This window comes from Pristiophorus japonicus, chromosome 2 (genome assembly GCF_044704955.1).
Source record: "Pristiophorus japonicus isolate sPriJap1 chromosome 2, sPriJap1.hap1, whole genome shotgun sequence".
Taxonomy (NCBI): Eukaryota; Metazoa; Chordata; class Chondrichthyes; family Pristiophoridae; genus Pristiophorus; species Pristiophorus japonicus.
Genome location: NC_091978.1, coordinates 254,998,628 through 255,022,474, shown reverse-complemented (window position 1 = coordinate 255,022,474; position 23,847 = coordinate 254,998,628). Strand labels below are relative to the sequence as shown.

Here is a 23,847-nt window from a genome sequence, read left to right as displayed (position 1 = left end):
CTGGCTATGGCTCCTCTTTGTATCTCTGCAATGCACAAATGTAGGTAAAGGTCATCTACCTTGGTTGGTTAAAGGCAGCCACTAATGCAACGGCAGCTGGCATTAAGAATTGAGTTCAATTTCTTTGCATGGATGGAGCGTTCCCATATTGTGCAAGCATATTCAACTGGTACTACAGCTGTGATGCTGATAGTGTTTGGGTCAGTGCCCCAATGAGCTAGCCAGATTTTGTTGGATGTTAGTCTTTTAGCTTTGCTCCAACTTTAGCTTTGGTCTTGATGATCTGTTCCTTGTAAGTCAAAGTGCGATCCAGTGTCACACCTAGGTAGGCAGGGTTGACATAATGATCAAGTCTTTTCCCATACCATGTAATATGTGATTCCTGTTCAGCTTCTCTACTCTTGAGGTGGAATGCACAGACTTGTATCTTATCTGGATTTTTCCTCGGTTATTGTGTCAGGCCAACTAGGGCATCGCTCAGAGTGACTTCGATCCTATCAAAAGTCCAGCTTTGAGTGGTAACACAAAAATCATCTGCATATAGGAAATGTTTAATACCAGTATGAATGGATTGGTCATGTGTATATATATTGAACAGCATTGGTGGTAGCTCACTACCTTGTGGGAGTGCATTCTATTGCTAGCTCCAACTGCTATATTTTACCGCATGAAATAAATGGCGATTCGTTAATAAAATTTGGATCAACTGCAAGATGAGTATCCTCCGTAATATTAAAGACCTTCTGCACAAGTATACGGTGATCAGCAGCATCGTAAGCAGTTGATAGGTCAACAAAGACAGCTCTCGTTGTTAGGCCTTGTTCAAATCCATCTTCAAGATGCTAGGTCAGGTTAAGAAGTTAGCTTGTATAGAACATTTCAAGAGCAGAAACCTGCTTGTTCTGGAGTAAGTTGTTGATTTCAATGGAATAAAAATTGGGTGGGTTCTATAAAGGGCAGATAATCCACCCTGCCAGATTACCATCTAGATGATGAAGATGAAAATCTAGCCCATAATGTGGTCCATGGATGACGTGTACCCCACCTCCACTTCACCCACAGCCCTACTTGACCACCACTGCCTTTAAAGAGCATTCCCAAAGCGGCTGGCCAAGGTGACAACGCCTCCTGCAGCTGCCATTGTTGATGCCCGGCGATGCTGTAGGGGGCGGAAGCAAAGTTTACATCCGGGGCAGTAACGGGGCGCTGCACACTGGATGACGTCACTACCTACGGGGCGCAAGAGATCGAGGTGGTAAGTCTTAGCGCCAGTGCAGAACCGCTTGTGAAGTTCTCAGGCGTGCCGCGGTGACCCTCGCAGGTGTTATCGGGAAGCACAAACCAGACCAATTTCTTCCACAACGTCTTTGACCAAGCTTTTGGTCACCCTTTTTAATATCTTCTTTGGCTCAGCGTTCATTTTTTTCTTACGCCTCTGCAAAGTACCTTGAGATCTTTTCCTACGTTAGAGGCACTATATAAATGCAAGCTGTTGTTGTCCTAGCAATAATAATATTACTATATTTTATCATTGTAGAAATTCTGAAGAGAACAGCACTGTACAGTCAGGCACTGAATGAAAAAGGCTCTCCTATATTCATTTAAATTCTATATTGTCTGGTGCGTTTTGCACAAAATCAGCAGAAAGCCAGGGTTACCAACTGTCCAGCTTTTCACTGGAATGTGTGGTAATTTTGACAAGGTGAACTGGACCTGATTATTAAACAGAAGTAAATATTTACTCTCACATGTCTGGTGATCAGAAATAGTTATTATAATTATTAAGGTCATTGCCCGAAATGCAAACCTCATCCATAGGCCTGCCCTGCCCTTGTCATGTCTCTGCTCTGCCCCTCGCATTCTTCTGCTGGACTTGGCTGATGGTGCATTCTAAGTGTACTTAAAAAAGAATCCAACTAGCAATGACCATCTGTTGGTTCAATAGGTCTCATTTTGGATGTTGCCACCACTGCTCTTTATTGAGCAGCCCACTGCTCTTCTGAGACTCTTCCAGAATAGTAATTCACAGCCCAGATAATCCAAACAGCACTGAAAACAGGACCAAAGTGCAAACTGGTTGTTGACCTATCTCTGTAAATTCATACACAGAGGGTAGTTTTGACTTTGGGCAATCGTGTAACACAGAGGATATCAGATCAGCCATCCATTATACAGCTCTCAATAAAAATGAAAATTGGGAGAGATGTATCAGGGGGCGATTTATCCAATATCAGCCGGATTACACTATCGCCCAAAGTCAAAATGACCACCTATGTTTCTTCTATTGTTCTGTCTCTTTCTGTTGCTTATCGATAGTGCATTTTGTTCTGTTGGGGGAGGGAGTGTGGAGGGGCGGTGGATGGAATTCCACTAAGTATAGTGTCATGTTGTTTTCCGTATAATATACGTGTTGTATCATTAATCTTTTTTAACGTTGTGACAAGAACTCTTGTGCCTTAAAAGCTTTTTCTCAATAGCTGTTTTCTATTGTACTAATCAGGGTAAGTCATCCCACCATTGATAAAATTTGCAGTTCGTTACAAGTGCGGCAGTGAAGGTTTTGCATTCTTATGTACACAGAGATTATGTTTGCACTTTTTAATTTTTAATTCTCTACGTATCGGTGCTGTAGAGATTTTTTATTTAAAGAAAATGTTCTCTCCACAGGTCTTTTTGAAAGCCTCCGTCTCGGTTGGTGACTATGCTTCTGCAGCTGCCACAGTCTTTCTGATTGACAGGTTTCTATACTGGGTCGATGCATCCAGCAAACTTCTGCAGATTGCCAAGGGCCTGCACAAGCGTCGCCTTGAAATACCAATCGCACCACAGGTGGTTGTTCGCCAGGCCCGAGTCTCTGTAAATTCAGGTGACGTAACTCCTGTTGATCTTTCTCTGTTTCCGTGTCTAAACTCCAATTAACAAGTACTTGACTAATCAAGAGGACATTTTGTTCTATTTGAGATGGGGAGGGGAGAGGAGGGGAGAGGAGGGAGAGAATGACATTCCACTGAGCATAGTACCATCTTTTCAAACCTACTGCTGACCCTTTGAACAGACACAAAGGCCCAGAAAGAAAGGGATTTAGAGCCAAAAGGGTAGAGTGATTGTGAATGGGTGTGGAAAATACTAATTGGTGGCTTTGTTCCCTCATAAATGTACCCTGGCGATTTCAAACGAGAGATGTCTGAATTGCTATACTTCTGATCAAGAGTTTAATAAAACAGATTAGTATTCTGTCAGTTTTTTCCCTATCTCTTTCATCACATCCACTTTTTCTCGCAAGGGCACTTGACTATACAAACAATACAGCTGCTGGCTGATTGAAGTAACCCAATCTGTTTTATCGCACTCCGTAGTTACCTGAATTGCAGAAAGTGCCCACTGCTTTGTTGTCTCTATACACTACTAAATTGCGAAGTGTACGGTATCACTACTGAATATAGTTCTTCTGATTTTTAGATTGCCTTTGTTAGACCTGAAGCCAGGTAAATGGCTACTTAAACGCCACAATGAATGTGGTCACTCAGGAGCCGTTCAATTGGTATTAGACTTACTGGAGAAAGAAAGTACAGGCAATAAAGGCAGTACAAATCATTAAAGTACTGCCAAGGAAAATGAAACAAAAATGGATAATAGCAAATGTCATTCTCATTTTTCAAAGCAATAAATTTGGAACTTTGTCGTATTTGTTCCGTCCCACTAGTAGGGTGAAGTCACATCGTGTGATGTTAGCGTTTGAATGCACTAATAATTCAGTTGAAATGCCTCTCCACTATTTTAACAGATTCATTTAATTTTTTAAAATCTCCATTAAAGTAAGCACTAATGAATTTCACACAAACAGATTTAGTGATCATATGCTAATATTATAGAGTGATTTCACTCCACAGTAATTTTATTTTGCACCTTTGCCTATGACTTTGGTAGATTTACCTGTTCATGGATAATAAAAGAAAGATTGCATTTATATATCGCCTTTCATGACCAAAGGATGTCCTAAAATTCTTTATACGCAATTAAGTACTTTAGAAGTATGGGCCCCAAGTTTCCACACGCGGCGAAAAAGGCGCACCTCAGAGCTGGTGCGCCTGTTTTTCGCACCGAAAATGGCGGCGGAAAATAAATGCGGTATTCTTGAGCTCCTTGGAGCTCGATGTCTGCTTGGCGCGGCGCACAGGGGGCGGAGCCTACCACTCGTGCCGATTTTGTAAGTAGGAGGGGGCGGATACAATTGAAATGAGGCTTCTTGGTGCCGGCAACCCTGCGCATGCGCGTTGGTGTGTTCGCGCACGCGCAGTCTGAAGTAAACATTGGCACTCGGCCATTTTTAAAAGTGCTGCAGAAAAAGTGAAGATTTGTTTCTTGGACCCCTGCAAAGGCTTGTATTTTAATTTTCTTGATATTTCTGTGTGTGAGGGAGTGCTTTTAGCAGCCCTGATGAATAAATCACCTGCTGAAATCAGTGAGTTCAGCTTTTCACTGCTAAACTTGCAGAACCGGTGCCTGCAAATTAAGGACTGTGTGTTTGGAGAAATAAGAGTGCCAATTCAACTTTGCAATGGATCAACGTCCACCAAGAATAAAGAATTTCTTGCATGAGGAAGTGGAGATATTAGTCAATGTAATTGAGCAGAGATGGCAGGAGCTAGATATCAGCAACAGAGGTCGCATAAAAGTGCCACCAAAAGAAATGAAGAAACGCTGGAACCAAGTTGCAGAAGATTACTGCGCAGTGGTGCATACCATGAGATCTGGAAGTCAGTGTAAAAAGAAATGGCACGATCTTGGTCAAGTAGTTAGTGTAAGTAATATTTCCCATTTTTAATTTAATCGTAATTGTAACCTGGCTATCTGTATGTCCCACCTTGCAGACTGACACACTCTGTAAAAAGTTATATTTTACTCTTTGCAGAAGAAATTGGCCCACAACAAAAGGGAGGCAACTCGGACAGGAGGAGGCGTGCCCAATCTGCATCCACTGACACCCTTGGAATAAAGGGTAGCTGCTATGATGAGTCGGACATGGAGTAAAGTAATCGGTACAGCACAAGCTGGGCCCGCACGCGAGGAAGAGGGTAAGTTCTGAAAATGCATCGTGGCCCTTTAAATCAACCTGCTGCCTGGCCTGCTATGTGTGAGAGTACTCATGCCACCCCCCGGCCCCCTCCCTTGCTGTTAAGCATTTGACTGTTCTGATGTATTTGCAGAACATGATGATGATGATGATGACGATGCTGCTGCTGCCAACCCTGAGGATCCTGAGGGTACAGAACAAGGACCAGTACAACCAGCTGCGGACGATCCAGACTGGATGATGGCAGCGATGACTGAAATGTCTGCAGGGGAGAGCTTCCAATTTAATGTTTATGAGCCCCCATCAAGGGGCATCAGAGTTTCAACCCCTAACATAGATCTTGGTTCCACCTTCCATGGTTTCACTTCCGATGTTGCGGGTCCCAGTGGTGCTGCTGGTATAATGCAGCATTCTACAATCAGTGCACTACCGTCCCAGCCTGCGCCTCCCTCTCGCATAGGTTCTGGTTCCACCTACTATGGTTTTGATTCCGACGCTTCGGGTCCCAGTGTTGCTGCTGATATCATGGAGCAGTTTACACCCATTCACCCAACATCCCAGCCCACGGCTCGCACTCAAGTGCTGTCGTCTGGAACACCGAGCATCCTACCGTTCCAGCCCGAGCCTCTCCCTCTAGTTCTGCTGTCTTCAACACAGAGCATCCCACCATTCCAGCCCGAGCCTCTCCCTCCAGTTCAGAAGTCTGGAACACAGCATCCCACAGTCCCAGCCTGCGCCTCCCTGTGTAGTGGTGCCGCTTGCAACACCGAGCATCCCACCATCCGTGCCCGCGCGTCCCAGTGTAGTGGTGCCACAAGGCAGACCCAGGCAGAGGAGAAGGAGATTGGAGACACGCTCTCCTGAGATGCAGCGTGCAACAGGTGCGGCTCAGGTTGTGGCATTGGGTGTGGAGACCAATGAGCTTACCCGATCACTCATCGGTGGCGCCAGTGCAGTAGGTGAAGAGTTGACGGTCCTGACGGGAGAAATAGCAGTAATGACACGGGAACTTAGGGAGGGAATGTCCGAGGGAGTGCAAGTGTCGGCACAGGCTGTCAGGGAGGGCCTGGTTGAGGTAGCAGCTGCAATAAGGGCACACAGCCCAGCCAATCAAATGACACCCCCATGAGGAAGTGAACATTCACTGAGATATGGATGAGACATGGTTGCAGCCTTTCTTTGCTGCTTTTGTTCTTGTTCTTGATGTAGCTGTAGTAGCGTTTTTCAAATTGAAATTGTTTTGTAAGTTTTGTAACTTTACAACTTATAAGGGATCTTATGGTTTTTAAGTGATCTGAAAGTGTAAACGCTCTCACATTTTTTTGTATCTTATTTAATTTTGCACCTAAAAAGTGATCCTGAAGTTTAAGTGTTCTTCAGAGTGTAAGATTTTTCACAATGAAACTGTTTTGTAAGTTTTGTAACTTTACAACATATAAGTGATCTCAGGGTTTTCAAGTGATCTTATAGTGTAAATGCTCTCACATTCTGTAAATTATTTAATTTTGCATCTAAAAGGTGATCTTGAAGTGTAAGTGATCTTAGAGTGTAAAATTTTTCACATAGAAAGTGTTTTGTAACTTTTGTAACTTTACAAGTTTCTAAGTGATCTTAAAGTTTTTAAGTGATCTTCAAGAGTCATATTAAAAAGTATAGTTTGATACAACAAATATTTTATTAGAGTGACGTTAACTTTTCAATAAAATATTTTTTCATTAAAACTGTTTCATGTTCCATTAACACAACACAACGTAGGAACAACTGCAAAGAATAAACATGTCCATATGCAAAAGTGGTCGCAGAGCCCTCAGGCATCAGTAGTTGAAGCATTCACGGATGAGCTGCTGGCGCAAGTCTCGAGCAATCGTTAAAGGGGCATGATGGACGGCCCTCCTCCGACCTCGTGCTCCGGCATCAGGCACTTGCATGCTTTCCTGATTGTTGTTATCGTCCACATCCTGGTCTTCCGTAATACTATCATCATGCACTGGACCCTCACGTCGGTCTTCGGGTTCCACTACCAGCTCCTGCTGCCTCATGATGGCTAAGTTATGAAGCATGCAGCACACAACAGTGAAGTGACCGACAATCTGAGGAGAGTATAGCAACTGTCCTCCGGAATGGTCCAGGCATCAGAATCGCTGTTTCAAGATGCCAATGGTCCTCTCAATGATGCTGCGCGTCGCAATGTGCGCCATGTTGTATTGACGGTCAGCTTCTGTCCGTGTCACGCGTATGGGCATCATGAGCCAGGTGGTCAGGCCGTACCCTTTGTCTCCCAGTAGCCAGCTCTGCCCTTCTGGCTGCTGCTCAAACATGTCAGATAGAACGCTGTCGTGTAGGATGAACACATCGTGGGTGCTGCCAGGGTATCTTGCATCGACTGACATGATGTGCTGCTTGTCGTCACACACGAGCTGCACATTGATAGAGTGGAAACCTTTTCTATTTCGGTACTGCTCAGAATCCTCCACAGATGCTCGCAAGGCTATGTGGGTACAATCAATGCAGCCCTGTACCTTTAGGAAGCCAGCAATCCTGAAGAAGCCCACAGCCCTCTCATGGATCGCTTGTGCGGTCATTGGGAAATTGATGAAGTCATTCCTTCGCGCATACAGTGCAGCCGTGACCTGGTAAACGCAGGCATGTATTGCACGTTGAGAGATGGCACACACATCTCAGCTGTAGCCTGAAACGATCCCGAGGCATGGAAAGAAAGTGCAGCTGTTACCTTCACTTCAACAGACAAGACAGTTATCCTTCTGCTTCTGGGCTGCAAATCTGCTCTCACCATATCACAGATCTCAGTGACAACTTCTCTGCGAAAACACAGCCTTTTCATACAATCAGCCTCGCTCATGTCCAGGTACGAGCGCCTGGTTCGATATTGTCGACGTGGGTAAGGTCTCCTGCCTATCAACCTACGGGCTACGACGTTCCTGGTGCGGTGAGCTCTAATCAATTCTCTCCTATGCAGTGAATTGATGGCAAACCATTGCATAATATGTGGTGTTGACAATGCAGCACCCATTCTGCAAATTTAAATATAAAACTGTCTATGTGGCTGCCTCTCCCTGTCCAAATGGCCTCAGTCCCCCTCACAGCTCGAAGGCTGCTGCTGTATCTTTGGCTGCCGGCCAGCCACTGACGCCGCCCCTAAAGCGTGGCCGAATGGCCTCAAGCACCTTAAAGAGCTGCGTGTGTCCGGTGTTCATTCTTCGGCTCCCGGCCAGCCACTGACGCCACTGCAATCCCATGGCCGAATGGCCTCACGTCCATCCGGGTGCTGCATCTTCGCGGGGAATGAAGGCCTGCCTCAAGCACCGCAGCTCAGCTCGAAGGCTGCTTGCTGCCTGCCGCTGCCGGCGAGACACTGACGCCACACCGCTGCCTGAAAGGCCTGCCTGAAGCACTTTCACACAGGTAGGAACATGGTTTATTTAATCTTTTCTTTGCTTATAATTTTTATTCAGGTTGGATTTATTTGTATAATATTTGTATAAGTATAACTAAGGATTGATTGTAGAATTTAATGACTTCCCTTCCCCGCTCCCCCCCACCTCCTTCCTGATGCCTAATTTGTAACCTGCGCCTGATTTTTTAAAGTGTAGACAAAGTTTTTTCAAGCGTACAAAAATCTTCACTTGCTCCATTCTAAGTTAGTTTGGAGTACGTTTTCACTGTGGAAACTTTCAAATCAGGCGTCAGTTTGGAAAATTCTGTTCCAAAGTGAAACTGTTCTACCTGACTAGAACTGCAGAAAACTAAATGTAGAGAATTCCGATTTCTAAGATACTCCGTTCTACACCAGTTGCTCCTAAAAATCAGGAGCAAATCATGTGGAAACTTGGGGCCATAATCACTATTCTAATGTAGAAAATGATGTAGCCAATTTGCGCACAGCAAGCTCCCATAAACAGCAATACAATAATTTGTTATTTAATGGGGTGCTAACGACTTACCAATCGAGCGCGGTGAGATGAATGACTTCCGCTAACTTGGCTGAGAGGTTTGCGGCGGCGGTAACACCTTGCACCATGATCTCCTGATCATGATGACATTGCCATGTACAGGTAGTGCCCTGGACCCGATCTTCGGATCCATCCCCTGCAGCATCGCCTCGTCAGGATACCGGGGAGAACTCCTCTGCTCTTCTTCAAAATAGTGTCATGGGATCTTTTACATCCACCTGAGAGGGCCGACGGGGCCTGGGTTTAACGTCTCATCCGAAAGACGACACATCCAACAATGCCGCACTCCAGCAGAGTGCCAGGCTGATCAATCACGGTCTAATAGAAATGGGAAGAATTGAAATAACACATTGCAACAATTTTTATACTTACCGTGCCAGCATCCCCTTTAACTTGCACTCCTGAAGCACCCAGCCTCACGAACAACGCCTCCTGCAGCTGGCGGTGTTTTCGCCAGGTGCTGCTGCAGGGGGTGGATCCGAAGTTTGGGTCCAGGGCGCTACCAGGGCGATGTGCATGGCAATGACATCACGATCTCCGGCCGCAGGAGATCGTGGTGCAAGACGTTACCTCCGCCACAAACCTCTCGGCCAAGTTAGCTGGAGTCGTTCATCTCACCGCGCTCGGTCAGTAAGTCATTAGTACCCCATTATCACCCCCCGGAGGCAATATCAGGAAATGCTAAGGAGGTCAATTTCTAAGCCTTTGGGTTTACGGAGCGTCTTAAAGGAGGTGGAAATGCGGAGAGATTTAGGAAGGAAATTCTAGAGCTTAGCGGCTTGGGCAGCTGAAGGCACGGCCCCTATTGGTAAAGCAATTAAAATCGGAAATATGCAAGATGCCAGAATTGGAGGAACACAGATATCCCAGAGGGTTAGTATTGTGCAGTCAAATGCATCTATTTTCTTTGTTTAAAACAATGATTTAACCTATTGCAACATTTTACATCATATAGCTCCTAATGCAATCATTGATAATGTATCATTGAAAAGTTCATTGTTATGTAAGGAGCTGCACAGGGCAGGATTTTCGGTTCTGCTCATTTCGGGGTGGCATTGGCGGCGGAGTGGTAAAGTTTACGCCTGGGAACAGTTTGCGCCTCAGTCAGCAAAATTGGGCAGCTGGGCCCTGAGTGTGGAGCGGAGCGCTAAGGGAGGCATTTACATACCTCTCTTAGGGTGCTAGGCTGGCTGAGCAAACGAAAATCCTGACCTAAACAGCTGGCCTCGGAGCGCTCTAAGAGAGGTCTGGGAGAAAAAAAACCTGAAAACAACTCACCAAAACATTTCCAATAAATAACTCATACGACTACAACATAAATCGTAAAAAAAATAAAATAAAAAACAATCACACTTACTTTGAGGTCGATATTACTTACCTCATGCTACAGCTCGGACCGCCCGCTTTCACAGGCGGTCCCAGCAGGTGCTCTATGGAGCACAACGGATCAGGCGGCAGCCAAAAATCGAGCTGCTGTCACAACCGGGGCGTTGCACACTGGCTCGCCTCTTCCGGGCAGTAATACTCCACGCCCCATCGAAACCAGTACCGAAAGTCCTGGGGAGGCGATGGAAGCTGGCCGCCCACCTGGAAGTGCTCACCGCCACATTTGTCGCCCCTTAGGTGCGCTAACAGGGGCAGCAGCAGACCGAAAATCCAGCCCTGTATCTGCAATAACCTGACAATTGTTACTATTTTCAGATATTGTCATACATACTGATTTTCAGTTTATGTGTATGGTGCTAATTTTGTTTAATGTTTTCAGTTGCTTTGTAAATAAGCAGCACATGTAATTATACAGTAAGCAGTATTTACAAATACATTTCATAACACTACTATAAAATCGTGAGTTCTGTGTAATTTGTCTACATCATCACAGGCAGTCCCGCGAAGCGAGGATGACTTGCTTCCACATCAAAAAGGGATGAGTTCACAGATGTTTCAATGAAGGACCTAATACTCCAGGTCCTGAACTACATCGTAAAGGGTGGAAGATGCCTGTGCATTGATTTTTTTTAACGTGTGGTGGCCGTTGCACACCAGCCACCACACGGGCTTGACAGAGCTAGGTCTTGGTCCAGTGGTAAGGATTACCAGCTCAGCTGCACAGGCCTAGTGCGCACACATAACACAGTGTGGGCTGGCCCGTGCTGCCCTTGGGCCCTCGCCTCTTCTAGGTCCCAGATTCACACCTCTCTTGGTACTGAGCCCTGAGGAACCCCACTGGAAACAGCCTCCAGTCACAAAAGCTCCCCTCAACCATTATCGTTTGCTGCCTGCCACTGAGGCAATTTTGGATCCAATTTGCCGCTCTGCCATGGGCTATTTTTTGATTCGCCTGCCATCTGGGACCTCATTAAAAGCCTCGCTAAAATCCAAGGAGCAAACAACTTCTTTCAGGGGGGAGATTGAGACTAATCTGCCTAATATTAGATTCCACAGCCAATTCCTTACCAGCCACAGGAAGCCCTCAATTCAAAAACGCTGTCCTCTGACTGAGCATTAAAGGGTTTATGGCAATTCCATGATTAATGTGAAACACGAACTCTAAAAAATGTTGCCTAAACAGCAAGGTGTCCTCACTGTAAACAGCAAGGATGTCTCGGAGCGGCTGCAGGGCATTTTGAAGGGGGAGGGTGAACAGCCAGTTGTCGTGGTGCATATAGGTACCAACGAAAGAGGAAAAAGCGGGATGAGGTCCTACAAGCAGAATTTAGGGAGCTAGAAGTTAAATTAAAAATTGGACCTCAAAGGTAGTAATCTCAGGATTGCTACCAATGCCACGTGCTAGTCAGAGTAAGAATCGTAGGATAGCTCAGATGAATACGTGGCTTGAGGAGTGGTGCAGAAGGGAGGGATTCAAATTCCTGGGGCAATGGAACCAGTTCTGGGGGAGGTGGGATCAGTACAAACTGGACGGTTTGCACCTGGGCAGGACTGGAACCAATGTCCTAGGGGGAGTGTTTGCTAGTGCTGTTGGGATGGAGTTAAACTAATATGGCAGGGGGATGGGAACCTATGCAGGAAGACAGAGGGAAGTAGAATGGGGGCAGAAGCAAGAGATAGAAAGAAGAAAAGTAAAAGCGGAGGGCAGAGAAACCCAAGGCAAAAATCAAAATGGGCCACATTACAGCAAAATTCCAAAAGGGCAAATTGTGTTAAAAAGACAAGCCTGAAGGCTCTGTGCCTCAATGCAAGGAGTATTCGTAAAAAGGTGGACAAATTAACTGCACAGGCAGCTATTAACAAATATGATATAATTGGGATTACGGAGACATGGCTCCAGGGTAACTAAGACGGGGAACTCAACATCCAGGGGTATTCAATATTCAGGAAGGATAGACAGAAAGGAAAAGGAGGTAGGGTAGCGTTGCTGGTTAAAGAGGAAATTAACGCAATAGTAAGGAAGGACATTAGCTTGGATGATGTGGAATCTGTATGGGTGGAGCTGCGGAATACCAAAGGGCAGAAAACACTAGTGTGAGTTGTGTACAGACCACCAAACAGTAGTGAGGTTGGGGACAGCATCAAACAAGAAGTTAGGGATGCGTGCAATAAAGGTACAGCAGTTATCATGGGCGACTTTAATCTACATATAGATTGGGCTAACCAAACTGGTAACAATACGGTGGAGGAGGATTTCCTGGAGTGTATTTGGGATGGTTTTCTAGATCAATATGTCGAGGAAACAACTAGAGGGCTGGCCATCCTAGACTGGGTGATGTGTAATGAGAAAGGACTAATTAGCAATCTTGTTGTGCGAGGCCCCTTGGGGAAGAATGACCATAATATGGTAGAATTATTTATTAAGATGGAGAGTGGCACAGTTAATTCAGAGATTAGGGTCCTGAACTTAAGGAAAGGTACCTTCGATGGTATGAGGCATGATTTGGCTAGAATAGACTGGCAAATGATACTTAAAGGGTTGATGGTGGATAGGCAATGGCAAACATTTAAAGATTGCATGGATCAACTTCAACAATTGTACATCCCTGTCTGGAATAAAAATAAAACTTGGAAGGTGGCTCAACCGCGGCTAACAAGGGAAATTAAGGATCGTGGTAAATCCAAGGAAGAGCCATATAAATTGGCCAGAAAAGGCAGCAAACCTGAGGATTGGGAGAAATTTAGAATTCAGCAGAGGAGGACAAAGGGTTTAATTAGGAGGGGGGAAATAGATTATGAGAGGAAGCTTGCCGGGAACATAAAAACTGACTGCAAAAGCTTCTATAGATATGGGAAGAGAAAAAGATTAGTGAAGACAAACGTAGGTCCCTTGCAGTCAGATTCAGGTGAATTTATAATGGGGAACAAAGAAATGACAGACCAGTTGAACAAATACTTTGGTTCTGTCTTCACAAAGGAAGACACAAATAACCTTCCGGAAGTACTAGCGGATCGAGAAGGAGGAACTGAAGGATATCCTTATTAGGTGGGAAATTGTGTTAGGGAAATTGATGGAATTGAAGGCCGATAAATCCCCAGGGCCTGATAGTCTGCGTCCCAGAGTACTTAAGGAAGTGGCCCTAGAAATAGTGGATGCATTGGTGATCATTTTCTAACAGTCTATTAACTCTGGTTCAGTTCCTATGGACTGGAGGGTAGCTAATGTAACACCACATTTAAAAAAAGGAGGGAGAGAAAAAACAGGTAATTATAGACCGGTTAGCCTGACATCAGTAGTGGGGAAAATGTTGGAATCAATTATTAAAGATGAAATAGCAGCGCATTTGGAAAGCAGTGACAGGATCGGTCCAAGTCAGCATGGATTTATGAAAGGGAAATCATGCTTGACAAATCTTCTGGAATTTTTTGAGGATGTAACTAGTAGAGTGGATAAGGGAGAACCAGTGGATGTGGTGTATTTGGACTTTCAAAAGGCTTTTGACAAAGTCCCACACAAGAGATTGGTGTGCAAAATTAAAGCACATGGTATTGGGGATAATGTGCTGACGTGGATAGAGAACTGGTTGGCAGACAGGAGGCAGAGAGTCGGGATAAACGGGTCCTTTTCAGAATGTCAGGCAGTGACGAGTGGGGTGCCGCAGGGCTCAGTGCTGTGACCCCAGCTCTTTACAATATACATTAATGATTTAGATGAAGGAATTGAGTGTAATATCTCCAAGTTTGCAGATGACACTAAACTGGGTGGCGGTGTGAGCTGTGAGGAGGACGCTAAGAGGCTGCAGGGTGACTTGGACAGGTTAGATGAGTGGGCAAATGCGTGGCAGATGCAGTATAATGTGGATAAATATGAGATTATCCACTTTGGGGGCAAAAATACGAAGGCAGAATATTATCTGAATGGCGGCAGATTAGGAAAAGGGGAGGTGCAACGAGACCTGTGTGTCATGGTACATCAGTAATTGAAAGTGGGCATGCAGGTACAGCAGGCAGTGAAGAAGGCAAATGGTATGTTGGCCTTCATAACTAGGGGATTTCAGTACAGGGGCAGGGAGGTTTTACTGCAGTTGTACAGGGCCTTGGAGAGGCCTCACCTGGAATATTGTGTTCAGTTTTGGTCTCCTAATCTGAGGAAGGACATTCTTGCTATTGAGGGAGTGCAGCGAGGGTTCACCAGACTGTTTCCAGGGATGGCTGGACTGTCATATGAGGAGAGACTGGATCAATTGGGCCTTTATTCACTGGAGTTTAGAAGGATGAGAGGGGATCTCATAGAAACATATAAGATTCTGATGGGACTGGACAGGTTAGATGCGGGAAGAAACATAGAAACATAGAAACATAGAAAATAGGTGCAGGAGTAAGCCATTCGGCCTTTCGAGCCTGAACCGCCATTCAATAAGATCATGGCTGATCATTCCCTCAGTACCCCTTTCTCTCCATACCCCTTCATCCCGTTAGCTGTAAGGGCCATATCTAACTCCCTCTTGAATATATCCAATGAACTGGCATCAACAACTCTCAGCTGCAGGGAATTCCATAGCTGAACAACTCTCTGAGTGAAGAAGTTTTTCCTCATCTCAGTCCTAAATGACCTACCCCTTATTCTAAGACTATGTCCCATGTTTCTAGACTTCCCCAACATCTGGAACATTCTTCCCGCATCTAACCTGTCCAGTCCTATCAGAATCTTATATGTTTCTATGAGATCCCCTCTCATCCTTCTAAACTCCAGTGAATAAAGGCCCAATTGATACAGTCTCTCCTCATATGACAGTCCAGCCATCCCTGGAATCAGTCTGGTGAACCTTCGCTGCACTCCCTCAACAGCAAGAACGTCCTTCCTCAGATTAGGTGACCAAAACTGAACACAATATTCCAGGTGAGGCCTATCCAAGGCCCTGTACAACTGCAGTAAAACCTCCCTGCCCCTGTACTGAAATCCCCTAGCTATGAAGGCCAACATACCATTTGCCTTCTTCACCGCCTGCTGTACCTGCATGCCCACTTTCAATCACTGATGTACCATGACACCCAGGTCGCGTTGCACCTCCCCTTTTCCTAATCTGCCGCCATCCAGATAATATTCTGCCTTCATGTTTTTGCCCCCAAAAATGGATAACCTCACATTTATCCACATTATACTTCATCTGCCATGCGTTTGCTCACTCACCTAACCTGTCCAAGTCACCCTACAGCCTCTTAGCGTCCTCCTCACAGCTCACACCACCACCCAGTTTAGTGACGTCCCAATGTTCCCGATGTTGGGGAAGTCCAGAACCAGGGGACACAGTCTAAGGATAAGGGGTAGGCCATTTAGGACTGAGATGAGGAGAAACCTCTTCACTCAGATAGTTGTTAACCTGTGGAATTCCCTACTGCAGAGTTGTTGATGCCAGTTCATTGGATATATTCAAGAGGGAGTTAGATATGGCCCATATGGCTCAAGGGATCAAAGGGTATGGAGAGAAAGCAGAAAAGGGTTACTAAGGGAATGATCAGCCATGATCATATTGAATGGTGGTGCAGGCTCGAAGGGCTGAATGGCCTACTCCTGCACTTATTTTCTATGTTTCTATGTTTCTATGTCTTCACTATAACCAGCAAGGAGGTGCCCTCACTGTAAATGAGCAAGGAGGTGCCCTCACTGTAAATGACATTGTCTACAAATTACCATAACAATAACTGAGTATGTAGGATTAGGGTTACTGAAAATGAGGTTATAAGACAACTGATTGATGGGTGACATGGGCCACTTTCAGAATATTTCCCATGGCGTTTTAAGTTCCCAATCACCTCTTGTGATTAGACCTGCAGAGCATCTGGCTGACTGCCCAGGGCTAGAGTGAGACTTAGGAGTGCTTCCCATTCAGCAGCTTTCAATGCCCGAGGACTTAACTTTGAGCTGAATGGCCCAGAAAGGCCCACACAACTAAACGTCACAAAACCAGTGGGCACAGCCCATCGTGGCCAGATAAACCCACACAATTTGGAGTAAAGTTAATCAATAGATTTAGTCATTCTCCAAGAGCAGCTAATGCTTTCCGATGGGCAGGTTTATGATGCAGATTGGGTTATTGATCATATAGGTGGAGCATAGCCAATACCTTTAGCATTGACTGAGCCACATATACTACCTGGCAACCGCAGGTTAATTGAAGTTTCCTAGGCTAATGGATAATGGATGAGAGGCCACAGAAATGAGTTTCATTTCACTGTTTGGCAAGATGAATGAATTTTTAAGGTTGTTTTTGATCTAAGCCCAGACTTTCAAAGTGCATGTATCCTCCTAGCTCTTTGCATTTCATCTACTCTCCTGAATGTGCGACCTCTTGTATTGGATAAGTGCAGCTAACAGACCATGTGTGAGCTGTGTGAGGAGAGGTAGAATGGGACCAGTGAGTGGAGAGGTAGAATGGGATGTGTGAGGAGAGGTAGATTGGGATGTGTGAGGAGAGGTAGAATGGGATGTGTGAGGAGAGGTAGAATGGGATGTGTGAGGAGAGGTAGAATGGGATGTGTGAGGAGAGGTAGAATGGGATGTGTGGGGAGAGGTAGAATGGGATGTGTGAGGAGAGGTAGAATGGGATGTGTGGGGAGAGGTAGAATGGGATGTGTAAGGAGAGGTAGAATGGGATGTGTGAGGAGAGATAGAATGGGATGTGTGAGGAGAGGCAGAATGGGGCCAGTGAGCAGAGAGGTAGAATGGGATGTGGGAGAATAGAAGTACAATGTTAGAGGAGAGATGGATTGGCAACCTTGACAGAATTTTCCATCACTGGAAAACAGAGAAAGACAGATGGGAGAAATTTCCAGCATGATGTAACTGTAAGTAATGTTGAATAGGTAACAACATTCCTTGCATTGTTGTATATCTGCTTTAATTTGTTGTTGTTGTAAAATGTTCCTATGGATACAGAAGTCGTGCTCAGAGGAGTTCATGGACTGCTCAGTACAAACAAAAATTAGAGGAATATTGGCAGCAGGCGTCTTACCTGTGGCTGCTGCCTCCTCCGGAATGCTTCGAGCCCGACTGGAAGCAATGCCTATCAATCAGGCTGATTTCCAGGCAGGGAACATGTCAAAGCAAAACTATGCATGGAGTCAAAACTCCACTACATGCAGGGAAACCCCAACTTCCGGGTTTCCCCGACAGAAACTCCACTCTGCCGCCTACGCAACCCATCCCGGTCAAGATTCAGTCCAGACTGTCAGTCTAGATTTTGTGTTCGTCTTGCTGCATCTTCCTAATTTCCACCTGAAATAAATAAATAAATAGAGCCCTGTTCATTTATTGAAGGCGAATGTCTGCTTATGTGTATGCCGAGGCCATCATTAGTCATACTAGTTTTATCAAAATGTTTCCGCCTCACCTTTTCAATTTTTTTTTCGATCTGGGCCTCACCATAAATCCTCATAGGCTTTCGACTTCTGTTAGCTAAAGATGCAAAAAAAGTCTGCAAAAAAAATGGTTATCTTCACCTTCACTTCTGATTATTTCTCTTCCTGCACTTCTGTTTCTATTTCTCTCTTACCCTTCCTTCGTTTGTTTTGCTCTCACACCTATCTGATTCATCAATTATGATTCCAACACTGTCTCACATCTATCCTTCACTTTTGTTTCTCTCACTGCCTTACTTCCTCTTTCTGCTTTTTTATTTGTCTCTCTTTTTACTTTCCTATTCCTCTTTTTATCCTCTTTCTCTTTTTTTTTTACATCTCTCTCTCCCCTATTTTCTTTCTCTCCTCTCTGCTCTATGCTTCTTTTCTCTTTTTCTGTTTAAGCTTTTACCTCAAGGAAATGAGCCCTGCATATGTGCAATTTGTTTGTTTATGTTGGACTTCAGTGAGTAGTCAACTGGACAGATAGGAATCATGAAGTATGAGATGAAAAGATGTGCTAAGATTACAGGATATTCATAGGCCTAGCAGGGTGCTCTGTTGTTTGTAGGCGAATGGGAAAAATTATTAGAGCCAGCTTGCTTATTTTGTGAATTTTTAATATTTTTGTCATAAGTTTTACTTTTAGTAGCAATATAGTGAGTGGGGTGCGTTATTGTTACCACAGCTGTATTTTCAAGAATTTAATTTATTGAAATCTGATTAGTCAAAATGTTGTTTCACTGTGAAGTGATTGCTAGATTATTTATGGTGGAATGTGATTGAGGCGAACATTTTTTGTAATACGATAATTATTGTATAACGAAAGTGGAAAATAACCAATTAGAAAGGAAAAAAATATAAAGGAGCATTATTGGATTGCCTGGGCACAGTACATAGAGGAAAATCAGTAGGGACGATCACACACCAGTAAGAAAGTTGGCCTAGTTTATATCCATTAGTTTAAATGGACAGAAAATTAGGCAAGCTCTGTTACCAATATGCAATCTGTCACCAACATGATAATGGCATAAATTTCTAGATAAACTTCCAGATAATGTAGAAGTTTGCCAGACTTGGTCGTTAATCCCCCGCTATTCAAGAAAGAAGGGAGCGAGAAAACAGGGAACTACAGACCTGTTAGCCTGAAATCAGTTAATGGGAAAATACTGGAATCCATTATTAAGGAAGTGGTATCAGGGCACTTAGAAAATCATAACATGATTAGGCAGAGTCAACAGGCTGTTATGAAAGGGAAACCATGTTTGAGAAATTTATTAGAGTTTTTTGAGAATGTAACTAGCAGGGTAGATAAAGGGGAACCAATAGATGTAGTATATTTGGATTTCCAAAAAACATTCGATAAGATGCCACATAAAAGGTTATTACACAAGATAAGGACTCATGGGATTGGAGGTAATGTATTAGCATGGATAGAGGATTGGTCAACGGACAGAAAACAGAGAGTAGGGTTAAACGGGTCTTTTTCAGGTTGGCAGGCTATAACTATTGGGGTGCCACAAGGATCAACTATTTACAATCTATATTAATGACCTAGATGAAGGGACTGAGAGTAATGTATCCAAGTTTGCTGATGATACAAAGCTAGGTGGGACAGTAATCTGTGAGGAGAACACAAAGAGTCTGCAAAGAAATATAGATAGACTAAGTGAGTGGGCAGTAAGGTATTAGATGGAGTATAATGTAGGGAAATGTGAGGTGATTCACTTTGGTAGGAAGAATAGAAAAACAGGATATTTTTTAAATGGTGTGAAACTTTTAAATGTTGGTGTTCAGAGAGATTTGAGTGTCCTTGTACAAGAAACACAGAAAGCTAGTATGCAGGTACAGCAAGCAATAAGGAAGGCAAATGGCATGTTGTCTTTTATTGCAAGGGGGTTGGAGTATAAGAGTAAAGAAGTCTTGGTACAATTGTACAGGGCCTTAGTGAGACCACACCTGGAGTAATGTGCACAGTTTTGGTCTCCTTATCTAAGGAAGGATATACTTGCATTGCAGGCGATACAACGGAGGTTTACTAGATTGATTCTTGGGATGAGAGGGCTGTCATATGTTTAGAAGAATGAGAGGTGATCTTATTGAAACATACAAGATTGACAGGATAGATGCTGAGGTTGATTCTCCTGGCTGGAGTGTCTAGAACTAGGATGCAAAGTCTCAGGATAAGGGGTAGGCCACTTAAGACAGAGATAAGGAAGAATTTCTTCACTCAGAGTGTTGTGAATCTTTGGAATTCTCTTCCCCAGAGAGCTGTAGATGATAAGTCCTTGAGTATTTTCAAGGCTGAGATAGATAGATTTTTGGGTTCTAAGAGAATCAAGGGATATGGAGATTGGGCGGGAAAGTAGAGTTGAGGTCAATGATCAGCCATGATCTTATTGAAAGGCAAAGCAGGATCGAGGGGCTGTATGGCCTACTCCTACTCCTATTTCTTATGTTCTTATTAAAGGTAAACCACAACAATAGGACAAGGAAGTATAGATTTAAGGTAGTGAAAGGAAAATTGAGGACCGACATCAGAAATTGCCTATGATGTACAAAAATGAAATGGGTTTCCAGGTTGGAAAATGGAGGCAAAAACCTTGGAGCCATTTAAAATATATTTCTGTGATGGGCAGATTGCAGGTTTTCGATATGGTTGCAGTAAAATGTCTGAATGACCAATATTATCGTAAGTTTTTGATGGAGACAAGAAATAGAAGAAATTTTATTCTGAAAATTCAAAAGGTAGAGTCTTCATTAAAATCTCTTCAGCACTAAGAAGCAAGTACGCCTTAGGAAAGCCTGTACAAAGCAGTTCTGTCCCTTTCATCACCACTATCACTAAAACAGTACTGTCTAAAGGGATGACTGTACAAGAATTATTGCATTGTTAATGCTTCTTAAATTGATTTCCATTTTTTTAAATGTTGACAGGTAAACTTCTGAAAGCTGAATATATCCTGAGCAGCCTCATAAATAACAGTGGGGCAACAGGTTAGTGATTACTTTAGTTACAATGACTTCCTTATCTATATGTTTTATATAGCTATACAGAATGAATTGTGTTTCCATTTTAATTTTGTCTTTGAGACTGTGTAGTAATCCTTTCAAGTAATTTTGACTCGATGCTTCAATGAGTCTGTCAGTTTTCTGCTGGGTTTAACTACATTACAACAGTGACTGCACTTCAAAAAGTACTTCATTGGCTGTAAAGTGCTTTGAGACATCCGGTCATCATGAAAGGCACTATATAAATGCAAGTCTTTCTTTCTATTTAACTGGAGAAGAATCACTGCTGGATCTAGTAAAGCTAGAGCAGATAAGAGAAGTAAGCATCTAGGCAATTGCAATCACAACATAATAAGGTTTAAGATAATGATTTTGAGAGACATAAGTAAGATAAAGAGGAAAAACATTGAAACTTAATTCATCATATATATTCCTCAGTGCAGCAAGAAATCTCATACTAGGACAGATTGTCATTTCAGACCCTAGGGTGGCACAATTTCCATGGGTGGTTCTTCTAACTGCCCCATGTCTATGCCCTTGACTCTACTTGATTTCCTGCATTGGAGAGCCCACCTCAAGACATAGCTTAGCTCCAGGTGAAAATGTTCCCTTGTGTGTGTATGGTTGTTCATCTATAACTTTCTTTCATTATTTATGGTACTATGGGTATTTAAATGGTTATTTGATGCGCATGATATATAATGGCTGTGATTTATATATAGGGATGGTATTCCTAGATTTAGCATCCAAGTAACATCTGAAAAATGGGTGCTATTCTTCCCCCCACCCCATTATGTGACTAGAAAACACAGCAGCTGTGGTTATAACTTACTTACAATCATGAATGATAGAATGACTTAGCACAGGAGGTTGTCATTCGGCCCATCGTGGAATTGTGCTCTTTGGGAGAGCTATCCAATTATTTCCACTCCCCTGCTCTTTCCCCATAGCCCTGTAAATTCCCTTCACGTAGTTACCCAATTCTTTGGAATGTTACTATTAAATCTGCTTCCACCACTCTTTCAGGCAGTGCATTCCAGAACACAACACACTGTAAAAAAAAGTTTCCTCAAGTCGCCTCTGGTTCTTTTGTCAATCACCTTAAATCTGTGTCCTCTGGTTACTGACTGTTCTGCCACTGGAAACGGTTTCTCCTTATTTACTCTATCAAAACCATTCATGATTTTGAACACCTCTATCAAATCTTCTCTTAACTTTCTCTGCTCTAAGGAGAAAAACCCCAGCTTCTCAAGTCTTTCCACATAACTGAAGTCTCTCACCCATGGTACCATTCTATTAAATCTCCTCTGCACCCTCTCCAAGGCCTTGACATCCTTCCTAAAATCTGGTGCCCAAAATTGAACACAATACTCTAGCTGAGGCCTAGCCAGTGTTTTATAAAGGTTTAACATCACTTGCTTGCTTTTGCACTCTTTCTCTATTAATAAAGCCAAGGATCCCATCTGCTTTTTTATAAAGTCTCCTACCACCTTTAGATTGTGTACATACACCCCCAGGCCTCACTGTTTCTACATCCCCTTTAAAATTGTACAATTTAGTTTTTATTGCCTCTCCTCATTCTCTCTACCAAAATGCAACACTACACTTCACTGCATTAAATTTCATCTGCCATGTGTCTGCTTATTGTACCATTCTGCCTATGGCCTCCTTGAAGTCTGTTACTATCCTCCTCATTGCTTACTACATTTCCGAGTTTTGTATCATCTACAAACTTTGAAATTCTGCCCTGTATACCGAAGTCCAGGTCATTAATATATATCAACAAGATCAGTGGTCCTAATACTGACCCCTCGGGAACCCCATTGTATACCTCCCTCCAGTCTGAAAAACAACTTTTCACCTCTACTCTCTGCTTTCTGTCCCTTAGCTAATATTGTATCCGTGCTTGACTTTTAAACCCTTCGGGCTGGTTTCTTGGTTTTCTGCTGCCCCTGTTAGCATCCCGGAGGGGCGACAATTGGAAAGTTTGCTTTGTGGTGGCTTTTATTTCAGCATTGTGGCCAAGAGGATGCTGTGATCGTCCGTAACAGAGGGAAGGTAAGGACAAATGTTGAATGGGGAATTGGGATTGTGGTCACTGGTACCGCAGGCAGATGATTCCATTCCGGATATCCTGGCCAGAAAGGGACTGTAGGGTCGCATCCTTCCTTCTGCTTCCTCCTCTTCTGCGTTTTCCCCTTCTCTCTGTGAGCAGATGCTGTAAATTTGAAATAAAAGCAGAAAATGCTAGAAATATTCAGCAGGTCAGGCAGCATCCATGGAGAGAGAAACAGAGTTCACATCTCAGGTCAAGGGACAGGAGGCTTTTATCAAGAAATGTCTTTATTTTTGGCAATGAAAAATTGGCTTTCATTTTCTGAAATTGTTGCAGAATGATGTAACTCTTTTCCGCTCACTGATGGACGCCATGTTTGGTACAGTGGTTCCACACAGCCCTCTCCTCATCTTTTGCAAGATGCCATATTTAGAGTCAGAAGAGGAGCAACAACCAAAAGCTGTTTTGACAGCTGCTGAGATATGTCTGGCCCGCTCCAGAAACACGAACAACTGGCAAAGGACCTTCCACCTTTCCATAAAATAGATCCATCCTGCAGTCAAAACAAAGAGTCCCACAATCAGATCTGCAGTCTGCTCCTATTCCCAAACATTCAGGGCTGGGTTTTTCTGGCGCTCAGAGGGCAGGTTCAGAGGCGGGTCCTCTGTCAAAATCTAAAAGATTGACAGCAGGGCGGTATCCCGCTCTGAACCCGCCTCCTCGTAAGTTTCCCAAGTGTCGGCTCTGCCTGCGCTTTGCAGACCCGGTGAGCCAATTCAAATACTTAAAAGTGTGTTTAAAGATATTTAAGCAGCATTTTACAGCTATTAACCATTTGTCCAACTTTTTCACGAGGGTCCCATCACTTGGGGATCACGTCACGTAAGTACGTCGGGTTTTCAGTGACTCTCCATTGCTTTGAATAGGTGATCATTTCACAGTTGTTCACT

The 23,847-nt window shown here is 43.8% G+C and overlaps 1 protein-coding gene across 2 annotated transcripts in view; it reads left to right on the top strand.

Moving 5' to 3' along the window:
- Positions 1-23,847, top strand: part of alpk1 (alpha-kinase 1) — a 264,882-nt gene that overhangs the window by 113,779 nt on the left and 127,256 nt on the right. For both annotated transcript variants that reach the window (XM_070871246.1, XM_070871252.1), the window contains 2 exons: positions 2,668-2,866; positions 20,767-20,826. In XM_070871246.1, coding sequence (XP_070727347.1) covers positions 2,668-2,866; positions 20,767-20,826 — 259 coding nt within the window. The remainder of the gene's footprint in view (positions 1-2,667; positions 2,867-20,766; positions 20,827-23,847) is intronic.